Source organism: Scyliorhinus canicula, chromosome 9 (genome assembly GCF_902713615.1).
Source record: "Scyliorhinus canicula chromosome 9, sScyCan1.1, whole genome shotgun sequence".
In the NCBI taxonomy this organism is placed as follows: Eukaryota; Metazoa; Chordata; class Chondrichthyes; order Carcharhiniformes; family Scyliorhinidae; genus Scyliorhinus; species Scyliorhinus canicula.
The window spans coordinates 144,201,316-144,213,662 of NC_052154.1; the positions used below are offsets into that span (position 1 = coordinate 144,201,316).

At 45.1% G+C, this 12,347-nt stretch overlaps 1 protein-coding gene across 1 annotated transcript in view; it reads right to left on the minus strand.

Annotated features, from left to right (window-relative positions):
* The window catches only part of eif3m (eukaryotic translation initiation factor 3, subunit M), a 62,520-nt gene extending 60,371 nt beyond the window's left edge, over positions 1-2,149 (minus strand). The window contains exon 1 of the mRNA XM_038807844.1: positions 2,048-2,149. Coding sequence (XP_038663772.1) covers positions 2,048-2,089 — 42 coding nt within the window. The 5' untranslated portion in view covers positions 2,090-2,149. The remainder of the gene's footprint in view (positions 1-2,047) is intronic.
* Positions 2,150-12,347: the final 10,198 nt, after the last annotated feature.

Sequence of the window (12,347 nt, forward strand, 5' to 3'; positions counted from 1 at the left end):
AAATTAAGTATGACATCAGAGGGTTGGAGAAAGGGTTCTACTCCAGATGGAAGCTGTTCATCGTCTTCTTTAAGGATTTGTTTGTAGCTAGGAGTCAGTGGGGGGGGGGGGGGGGTTAGATTGTTAAAACAAATAAATGATAAACTGTATTGTATTTGAGTTTTTATGTATGTGTGAGATTCTTGCAATGTTTGGAATATAGATTTTTTTTAAAGTACTAGCAAATAGCACTACGAGGACATTGCTTTCATCTCAGTTTAGGCCCCACCTCTCTCAGAATTGGTCCTTATGTCCCAGGAATTCACAGTTTTCCCCCCTCTGCCATCTCTGAACACACGTTCATCTGCTCTATCCTCCTATTTCTATACTCACAGCACCTGAGTTATCGGAGATTACTACCTAGCTCCCCAAAATCTTTCAAAAGGACCTTATTCGTCTTTCTACCTGTGCCACTGATACCAATATGAGCCAGGGTTTCTGGCTGTTCATCCTCCCCCTCAAGTGTTCTGCAACTCCCAACGACATCCTTGACCCTGGCACCAAGGAGGCAACATACCATTCTGGATTCATGCCTGTTGTCACAGAAACACTTGTCTATTCCCCTAACTATAGAACTATTTTTTGTGTGTTTGCCCATGCCAATCTAGTTAAAGACAAATGGTTACTCCAGTACGTTACAGAACTGATAAAGTGTGTGGTACCAAAAGATTGCATTGAGGCAGCATAGTACATCTCAATTAAAATTACCAATCAAGTACAAACCACATGGTATTACTGCACAGAATGCAGTTGTAAAACACTAAGATCTTAAAATCAGAGAGTTCTTTGAGAAAGTGATAAGACATGGTAGACGTACAGGAGAAGGCAACTGGGAACACAATACAGATTTAGGTTCAGAATTCCTGTTCAGAAGGAGCATATAAATCATAGAACTGTTGAGCCTAACTGCCTTTCAAACTACACAGGAGGCCATTCAGCACATTGTGCTTGTGCCAACATTTTGGATAAGCGACCCAAACAGTCCCACTCATCTGCTCGTTTTTTGTTTCTATGTACTATAATTGGCCTTGCTCATGACAGAGCCTCATTTCAACTTTCATAACTTTGCAAACAGCCACAATTCTCCTCCATTTACCAAAATGCTATACAATGGACAAAAGCCAATTTTTGACTTCTAAAGATCTCTACATTCCAAATCAATATTCTGGGTCCAATCTGTAAAAGTTGCAATGCTGTAGTGACAAACAAATGAACTCAAGAATGGTGGATCTGGAGAGAAAAACAGAGTCAGAGAGATGGCTCCATGCAATAGACGATAAGATGCAGCCCTTCAAATATATCATGCATAAAATATAAAATACCATAAATATAAGATTTGCATTTAATACCGGTGGGTACAAAATATTCTGTGGCTTTATTTCAAGTAGCGGGTAAAGTTATACTGCTGTCCCGCCTAATATTCATTCCTCAATCAACATTATAAAAACAGATTACCTGGTCACTGTCACATGTTTGTGGCAGCTTGCTGGCTACAAATTGGCTGCGCATTTCCTACAATAGTGACTACTTTTAGGTGGGGTTACTGGGTTACAGGGATAGGATGGAGGTATGGACTTAAGTAGGGTGTTCTTTTCAAGGACCAGTGCAGACTCGATGGGCCGAATGGCCTCCTTTGCACTGTAAATTCTATCATTTCAAAAAGCACTTCATTAGTTTGTGAAGCGTTTATATGGTGTCCTGAGATGACAGGCGCTACAGAAATGCAAACCTTTCTTTTCGCTTGAAATATGACAGGCTGCAGTCTCCAAGAGGCAGGGTATTTTAAACATCAAAACCACTAAACCAAACCCTTCTCGCCTATTCTCCTCCCGCTCCCGCCCCTCTCCTCACCGCCCAGCGGCAAACACCGACCCCGGGCCCACACGTGCGTAGCGACCTCAAGCCCAGCGGCGAGATGGGGCCCGGTCTTTCGCCATTAAACCCTGCGATAAGGATGCACCCGGCTGCTCTCGCCGACATTAAACGGCGCAGTGGCCAGCTGGCTCACCTGATCCTCCTCGGTGATGTCGATGAAAGCCGGCACGCTCATGGCCGTCACCCCTCTATCCTCCACCGGCACCAACGGGGAGATTTCCGACGCAATAGCGTCACTTCCGACCCGACGTCCCTTAAAGGCGCCATCACGCTTGGAACTCCTGGAGCAGAGTCGGTGACAGCGCAGGGGATGGAGGAGCGTTTGAAAAAAGATGTGGAACAGAAAGCTCTTTGCAAAAAGTATTTGGAAAAGGCCAATAGTCATCAAAAAAGTTACAACTTGTTACCTGATCTGCTCCCCGGCCCTTCACAGCTGTCATCTTCAATAAGAAGTCTTACAACACCAGGTTAAAGTCCAACAGGTTTGTTTCAAACACTAGTTTTCAGGGCACTGCTCCATTCACCTGAGGAAGGAGCAGTGCTCCGAAAGCTAGGGCGCGATTCTCCACAAATCCGGCGTGCTGTGAAGGCTGGCGTGAAACTGGCCGTGTTTCACGCCAGCCTCGGAGCTCCAGCCCGGGACCCGATTCTCCCCCCCGGGCGGGGCTAGTATCGGGGCCGGGGGAATCACGGCAACGCGGAGTTAGCGAACGTCGCTAACTCCGCCCACCAAGAGTCACGGCGGCTGACGCGCACGATGACGTCAGCCGCGCATGTGCGGATGACGTCATCACGCAGACGCGTCAAACCCACGCATGTGCGGGCCGTCATGCCTCTCAGCCGCCCCGCGGACTGATCCTGCGGGGCGGCGGAAGAACAAATAGTGCACGGGTATCGGACCCGCTGCCCGTGATCGGTGCCCACTGATTGCAGGCCCATGCCACCCTTGGCACGGCCGTGGTGCGGCCGTGCCAATCGGTGCCATGGTTGGCCGGGACGGGCACTTTGCATGAACGCTGAAAGCAGGTGTGATCGCGGCCGTGAAAACGGCCGTAAACTCCGCGGTATTCGGCCCATCGGCCTGCGGAGAATCGCTGTTTGCCGTAAAAAACGGCGAGCAGCGATTCGTGTCGGGGGGGCGCGGCCGGACGGGGGGGGGGGGGGAGAATAGCGGGAGGCCGTGAAAATTGTCGGGAAGGCCCTCCCGCTATTCTCAGACCCGTCGTGGGCAGCGGAGAATCGCGCCCCTAGTGTTTGAAACAAACCTGTTGGACTTTAACCTGGTGTTGTAAGGGTTCTTACTGTGCTCACCCCAGTCCAACGGCAGCATCTCCACATCAATGTTTTTATTGGGCATCAGCCTCACTTAGTAGCACGCTTGCCCCTCAGTCAGAAGGTTTCAGTTTATGTCTCACTCCATAGACTTGAGCACAAAATAATTCTAGGCGGATATTCCCAGTACAGCATTTAGGGAGTGGAGTGGTGCACAATCGCACATGCCATATTACAGGTGACACTTGTATCTAACTGAGGCCCTGAGGTGAGTTTTAAGGAGTGCATTGAAGGAGGGGGGTTGTGGAGAAGCTGAGGAGGGCCTTATGGAGGAAATGTCAGTATGGGGTCCAGGCAGCTGAAGTTATGGCTACCACTGGCACAGCCTTTGAAATGGATCAGGTTTCTTGCTTTGAGGAATGGGGGTGAGGTGCCTGAGTCAGGGGAGGGACGGGGGGGAACATGTTCTGCCTTTTGCTAATTTATCCTACGGATGGAATTAAAATCTACTCCATTGATAATTAATCACATTGCTGTTTGTGGGATATTGCTGTACACAATTTAGCTGCTGCATTTCCCAACAATACAATAGCTGATCCGTCAAAGACACTTCATTGGGTGTGAAGCACTTTGGGATGTTCTGATGTAGTTAAAGGTGTTATATAAATGCAAATTTTTCTTTCTCACCCCATAGAAGTACATAGAATTTACAGCACAGAAGCAGGGATTTGGCTCAACCGATCTCTGTTGGGGCTTATGTTCAACATAAGCCTCCTCCCACCTGATTTCATCTAACCCTATAACCTTTATTTAATTCTCCCCCATGTAGTCATCCAGCTTCATTTTAAATGAACCTATGTTATTCACTTCAATTACTCGTATGGTAGTGAGTTGGACATTCTTCCCACTTTCTGGGTGAAGAAGTTTCTCCTGAGTACTTTGTTAGATTTATTAGTGTCTAACTTATATTTATGGCTTTTAATTTTGACTCCCCCAGAAGTGTATTTGCAAAAGGATAATCACTAAATAATATAATAGTTATATAAACTATTGTCTGAAGAGAAAGTTTGGGAAGTGAACAACTGAGGTAACAACTTGGAACATCCTCACCTCCTGACCCCTGCAATGTTGGTCTTTCTTTGAGTTTACACATTTCAATCTTCAAGCAAAAGCACCTAAATAAATTAACAGAGCTTAACTCTTCAAAAAGAGCTGTTGTTTTAAAAGAATATGTGATAGGTTTATAGCCCAGCACCATCCGAGAGTGCAAAATAGAATTCCTAGCAACAACCCCCCACCCCCTCCACTAAGCTTCTTGGATGAATTTATTGAAAATTCGAGCATGTTTCTAATAAAAATCTGGGATGATGTAGTCTGTGTTTGTAATACATTTCCTTCATATTCTAAAACTTCCTATTAACTCTTGATGTTAATATTTATTCTCACTTAATGAATATAGTTATATTGTTACATGCGATCCTTCATCCCGAACATATATTGTACTTAACTTTTTTCATGTGTCATATGCTGATAAAATCTTCAACTTTCCTCTTATCACCTTCTTCTATTTCACGGTTATCTGATCTTTCAAATATCACTTCCCTCTTTAATGGGTCTTTATAAGTTGACCTTTCCAAAGGGATGACAATTCTCCCCCTTCTTCTCCCTAACCTCTAACAATGACCTCTCACAGTGGATTTATTATCTGCCATTAGGACCATCAGTGCTTTCAAACTCTTGCTGAGGTCTTGTACATGTTGCCAAATTGGCTTGCAGCTTGTTGAAATGCTGTGTTAAATAACCTGAACAGAAAACACTGGAAATGTACAGCGTTTTCAATGACACCTGTAAGGAGAAAAGGTAGGTTAACATTTTGGGTGTAGACCCTTGGTAGGAACCACCAAGTTACCCTGCAAGTAGAAACCATTAAAACTAAATGTGCATATCACTGTTTCCTCATTGAATCAATATCCTGGAATTACTTGCCACACATCATTCCCAGAGTATCCTCTGCCCAAGAACTGCAGGAGTTTTTGGAGCATGAATCCTTGTTTCCATGTCCCTTCATGGTCTCGCCCCCTCACTATCTCTGTCACTGCCTCCAGCTCTACAACCCTCCGCCAGTCCTTGTGCTCTTCCAATATTGGCTTTTTACACATCCCTAATTTTCAACACTCAACTAGCTGCCTACGTCTGTAACTCTGGAATCCCTTCCCTAAACCCATCCAACTCTGTAAAGTTCATTAAGATGCTCCTTAAAACCTTCCTCTGAGGCCGAGATTCTCATCATTTATCCGAATATTTCTGTGGCTTGATGTGAAATGCTGCTGTAAAGTGCCTTTCGATATTTTATTATGTAAAGATGCTAAATAAATTTAAGTTATCGGTGTTAAAAGCACTCCCTCCACCAGCCACCACCTTCTCAGGGTATCTTGGAGTGCACAATAAATGTAGCCTAGCCAGCATTGTCCACATCCCAAACCCAAATTTTAAAAATCCAATGAATGACACCACCAAAAGAACATAACAACAGACCTTTGAGAGACTTTTTGTTCATCATCCCAATGAGGGAGGAAGCTCACTTGTCGTTGTTAAAATTGTAGAAATACGAATTTCACATAAATGAATCTATGTCTACCTCAGACGTGTGTCTACCTCAAATACAATGTGAACCCTGGCGAGATAAGTTCTTCAATGTAGCACAATGCATAACAATATGACATAAAATTCAGTTGTAACCGATTTCAACAGTGGCAACGCTTTGTGCTTTGTTCAAAATGTAGCATTTGCTTTAAAGTAGCTACCCAACAGGTGCTGGGAATGTTTCTTATTTACTGATGGACAAGTTACTATGTGAAGTAAACATAAGTTCTATTTTGGTTTAATTCTGCTAAGAAAGAGGAAGTGGACATTGCCAAATAATGCTTTGCACTTCAAATCGTCCATCGTTTGTAAATTATGCCAGGAAACTTTCTTTAAGTTCTGTTAAAATTTCCTTTGGAAGGTTGAATATAGTCCAGCCTGTCAAGTGACTACACACAGTTTGAATTACACATAACAGCTGTTGAGAAATGATTTTGAGAAAAGAGTCTTATTTTATCGCAGCCAGATAAATAGTAACACCAGCCTGATCATTCCTAAGCTGGCACCTTTGTCCTGAGCTTCCTCTACTCTTCAAGTCTGTAGTTGATCATCTGTCATTATCCTTTGTCCTTTCTCCCCTGGTCTCCTTTCTTGCACTGCAGAAGATCCCCCAGCCCCAATAATGGGGACTTTTATCCCAAATTACACTTCAAGCTGCTAGTTTAAAGTTGTCTGTGCAGAGTAGGGTTGTCATTGGATATATTCCTGGAGGTTTCATCACCTGACCTCTTACCTTCAGCCACCTAACCTAATCAAAAAGTCTTCAATCCATCAATCCTCAATCCATCTCCAATACTTTTTTAAAAGCCATATTTAAAGAAATTAAAAATAGCCGCATCATATTTTTTAAAGCCCGTGAGGATTTTTCTCCCATGGTTTATTCACAGCAGTGTTCTGGCTCTTCTCCCATATTCTCTTCCTCTCTTCAGGTGCCATGCCATAAGAGGTCATTGGAAGCCATGGACCTCCATGAGATGGTCTCTTATTCTTGGCAAGGCACTGCAGTGGCTTGCCATTGCCTTCTGCAGGTTTTTGGCTGATGGGGAAACTCTCTGGAACCTTCGATTCAGAAGTAGGGTTGCTACCACTGCGTCACATCACCTCCCACTTTCAACCCTGGAAATCCCTCCCTACACTCTCTATGTCACTTTCCTCCTTTGAGACACACCTTAAAACCTACCTCTTTGACCAAACTTTTGTTCATCTGACCTAATTCTCCGGTCATTGTGATTCACTTTTCCTACCGGGAACGCACCCCCGCCAGAGCTTTGTGTGGTGGCATGTGGTGGTTACAATGGGAAATACCATTGACAATCAGTGGGAAGATTGAATCCTGCCACCAGCGGACGGCGCGCGGCATATAAACACGTTCCTGGCAGACCAAAGAATCCCGTCCGATGTTTCTTTATGACCTTGGCAATGGCAAGGTGCCCAGGTGCCAGCGGGAGTGCCAGGGTACCACTCTGCCCAGAGCCCGGCCACTCGGGGTCTAAAATAGCCTGAGGGACGCCAAAGGTGCCGTTACACCTGTTACACGAATGTGTAGACCAGTGCTAAATGGCACTGTGGCGAGATTTCCCAGGCAAGGCTAATAGTTCCTGGGTCTCAGGAGAACACAGCACAGACATATTTAAATTAGTTTAATGGCTCATTGAGATATGTATATCTAGATCTTGCCTAGCAAGGGCGAGATCCGCATTGTGACATCTCATGATGTCAGCATTAGGGCAGCACGGTAGCATGGTGGTTAGCATAAATGCTTCACAGCTCCAGGGTCCCAGGTTCAGTTCCCGGCTGGGTCACTGTCTGTGCGGAGTCTGCACGTCCTCCCCGTGTGTGCGTGGGTTTTCTCCGGGTGCTCCGGTTTCCTCCCACAGTCCAAAGATGTGCGGGTTAGGTAGATTGGCCATGCTAAATTGCCCGTAGTGTCCTAAAAAAAAAGTAAGGTTAAGGGGGGTGGGGTTGTTGGGTTACGGGTATAGGGTGGATACGTGGGTTTGAGTAGGGTGATCATTGCTCCGCACAACATCGAGGGCCGAAGGGCCTGTTCTGTGCTGTACTGTTCTATGTTCTATGTTCTATGAGATTTCATTAAAACACGCGAGGTGTTTTGAGCATCATAAATCTCGTCAGAGGCCTCTCGCAAGATTCAATAGCCTTGTTGCCTCACCAAGCTGGGTGCGACGAGGCTATTAAATCATGGCCTGGACTTCCTGGAACTGCTGGATTATTTTGCCGTCAGGATTACAGTCCTCCAATGGACAACATGTTAACTCATCTGCTGTGTCTCTGCTTTGCTACTTAGTCCATTCAATGGAGGTTTTCTAGCCGGCAGGCTGTCTACCCTCACCTACTGTTGTTACCCAGTGATCCTCTGACTCTCCTTTGGTTCACTTTCAGTTCCCCAGCCTCATCATACTGCTGGATGAAAATCCACAATCTCCTGGCCTAAATCATACTTCTATGTGGTTTACAGTGACTTCCAGCATCACTTCCATTGTCCATAGAAACTGTGCCAAAACTCTGATGCCCATATCTCAAACCTGCGCCAAGTCCCACTTACCCATCATTGCTGTGTTCCTTGAGGTACATTGGATCCCAGTCCACTAATGTCTCAATTTTAAAATTCTCATACTTCTGTTCAAATTCTTCCATGTCATTGCTCTTCCATATCTCTGTAATCACCTCCGTCCTTACAACCCTTCAAGAAATCTACGTCTCTCCAACTCTGGTCTCCTGAGTATCCCCACTCCCTTTGCCAGTTTTTTCAACTACCTTGGTCCTAGGCTTTTGAATTCACTCCATAAACCTTTCCACCTGTCTCTACTCTTTTAAGACCTTCTTTGGGGCAGCACGGTACCACAGTGGTTAGCACTACTGCCTCACAACTCCAGTGACTTGGGTTTAATTCTGGCATCGGATGCCTGTCTATGTGGAGTTTGCACTTTCTACACCAAGGTGTGCAGGTTAGGTGGATTGGCCATGCTAAATTGTCCCTTAGTGTCCAATAGGTTGGGTGGGGTTGCTGGGTTACGGGGCTAGGTTGCAGACTTGATGGGACAAATGGCCTCCTTCCGCACGGTAAATTCGATGATTCCTTCCGACCTATGGGCAAGATTTTCTGGCTCTCCCCCACGTTGTGTATTCCGGCGGTGGAGCGGCTTGCCATTGGCTGATGGCAGGATCCTATGGTCCAGTCCCACTGATGTCTACACCGTTTTGGGTTGCTTGTTCGTCCCACCACTAGGGAACCTGCTGCGGGGGTCATCTTTGGCAGGACCAGGTGATCGCACCCACGGAAAATCCTGCCCTATGTCTTTAACCAATTTTTTAGTCACTCATATCTCCTCTTGGATTTTTTGTTATCCTGATTACGTTCAGGTGAAAGGCTTTAGGGAGGATTTCCTACATGGGAGGCACTACCTAAACGCAAGTTGTTGTTCCCTACAGGCGTCTTATAGGGGTATTATATTGCATGGACAATGCAATATAATTGCTTTTCCATGCAATATAATAAAATTTTATGAAATATGCTAACGTTTGTTGAAAGTAAACCAGCCTTACATCATGAAACATTTTAACATTTTTCATGAATTAAATTTACTTTTTGCATAACATAATTTTTTTTTAAAACCTGCATTTATATGGCACCTTTCACAACCTCAGGGCATTCCTTAGCACTTTATATCCAATGAAGTACTCTTGAAGTGTTATCACTGTTGAAAGGAATCACAGAAAGTTAGTATGCAGGTGCAGCAGGTAATAAGGAAGGCAAATGGAATGTTGGCATTCTTTGCTAATGGAATAGAGTATAAAAGTAGGTACGTGCTGTTGCAGCTGTATAAGGCATTGGTGAGACAGCATCTGGAATACTGGTCATAGTTTTGGTCCCCTTACCCGAGAAAGGGCGTAAATGCATTAGAGGTGGTTCTTGGAAGGTTCACCAGATTGATTTCAGAGATGAGGAACTTGTCTTATGAAGAGAGATTGAGCAGTTTAGGCCTAAACTTGCTGGAGTTTAGAAGAACGAGGCGATCTAGTCCGGAATTCTCCGTCCGTTTGCTTGCAATGGGATTCTCTGGTCTCGCCGGCAGCACACCCCTACCCGTGGGTTTCCTGGCAGCGTGGGGGTGGCGTTAACGAGGAATTCCAATTGACAGTGGCAGAAACAGAATTTCGCCACCAGCAAAGGGTGCACCACTTCCCACAGCCGAGAAATAAGCAGCCGGAGGTCGGAGAATCCTGCCCCTAATTGTGGTATATAATATGCTAAAGGGGATTGACAGGATAGACATAGAGTGGATGTTTACTCTTGTTGGACATTCTAAAATGAGAGGTCATAGTTTTAGGCTAAGGGGTGGCAGATTTTAAACAGAAATGAGAAGGAATTAGTTCACCCAAAGGGTCGTGAATCTGTGGAATTCTCTACCCCAGAATGCAATGGACAACGGAACTCTAAACAAATTTAAGCAGGAGATAGACGGTTTTTAATTAGTAGTGGGATGAAAAGTTATGGGGAGTGGGAAGGAAGGTGGAGATGAGGCCTGTTGCCTACTCCTGTTCCTAGTTCTGATTTTCTTATAAAATGTGGCAGCCAAATTACATGCCCCAAGGACCCACAAACAGTATTGAAAAACTGACCAGATAATTTGCTTTACACTTTGGCAGAAGGGTTAATGTTGGCCTGACACAAGGAAGAATTCCCCTGCTTTTCTTCGAATAATGCCATAGGATCTTTGTCCTGAGAGGGCAATTGGGTGGGAGAGAGAGCTCGATTTACTTTGCAAATGAAAGATGGCATTTCCAACAGTGTAGCACTCCCTAAGCTTTGCATTGGGAGTGGCAACCTCTATTCTATACTCAGGCGGGATTCTCCAATCCCCCGCCGGGTCGGAGAATTGCCGGGGGGGTGGCGTGAATCCCTCCCCCGCCGGCTGCCGAATTCTCCGCCGCCAGGGATTTGTCGGGGACGGGAATTGCGCCGCGCCAGTCGGCGGCCGCTAGCAGCAGCCCCCCCAGCGGTTCTGTGGCCCGCGATGGGCCGAGCGGCCGCCCGTTTTCAGCGGGTCCCGCAGACGTATGTTACGACAGGTATTTGCTGGCGGGACCTGGCTCCGCAGGCGGCCTCCGGTGTCCTAGGTGGGGGACGGGGGGGAACACAGGGGGATCTGGCCCCGGGAGGTGTTCCCATGGTGGCCTGGCCCGCGATTGGGGCCCACCGATCCACAGGCGGGCCTGTGCTGTGGGGGCACTCTATTCCTCCGTGCTGGCCGGTGTAACGGTTCGCGATGCCGGTGCAGAGATTAACCCCCCCCCCCTACTGCGCATGCGCTTTTCTTTTTCTACTTTATCTAAAACGGTCATGATCTTGTACACCTCTATCAAATTTCCTTTCAATCTCCTTTGCTCCCAGGAGAACAACGCTTCTCTAACCTAACCTTGTCGCGAAAATCCTCATCCTTGCAAGAATTCCGAAAAACCTCCTCTGCACCCCCTCAAGGAGCCTCCCATTTTTCCTAAAAGTGTATTTGCTTTTGTCTATATATCTACCAGCATCAATGCCACTTTTATATCTTTGATTGATTGTTAACCCAAGCGTGTGCACGCTTCATATAGATTAATAACTGGAATTACTATTGGACTCTTAGTGGTGTTTAAAATAAGAATAGAATGCTCATTTTGTGCCAGTCATATTTTATTCTATCATTTTAATGATTTCACTTTCATCCTTTTAGATATTAAACTGTCATTTCTGGAGTAATTGAAGCTGGTTCTATTGAGCCCATCTATGAGAATAGATTCTACATAACACATCTGTAACTGGTAACTTTCTAACTGTTTGTTCCCCACCATATTTAGATCTACATTATTAACACATCACTATTTATCTTGAATTGGCGCTGTTATGTTATTTGCAAAGTCAATTTAAAGAAATGAACTTACTTTATCCATAATTCTTATTTTTGGTTATTTTTCAAGACTGAGTAAAAACTGTACTGAAAGTTGGATTGTCCCACAAGCTTGCTTTAACTGGTACCCTGCACAGTAGAGGCAGTGGAAGTTGTCGTTTTTTTTGTCAGTTGTTATAAAATGCTTCATCCTGTTTCAACCTGATTTTCTGTCTTCATTTTCATCCTTCAACCAGGAAGAGATGAATGGCTAAACACAAAGATCAGTTTTAAAATTCAATGAGAAAAAGTCAGCTTTTTCAACGCATGAGTAACTTTGACTTCAAAGAGTCGAACTAATTGAGAAATACCCAAGGATATGCTTTGGATCTGATCCCCCTCGTTTGCCCCTGGCCGAAAGGCAAGTTCAAAATGGCAAATGCTAAAAATGTGAATATTTTTGTTCCACGGGTTCAACCTGGCACGTGCTGGCAGGACATGGTGTAGAATTGATATCACAGATGACTTGTTCTCCATTAAGGTTGAAGAATTTACTGCTTCTTCATCTAGTTTAGGCCAAGTGGCCTTCTGCATCTATTTTAATATTTTGTGACTAAGTCCCAGAAAATC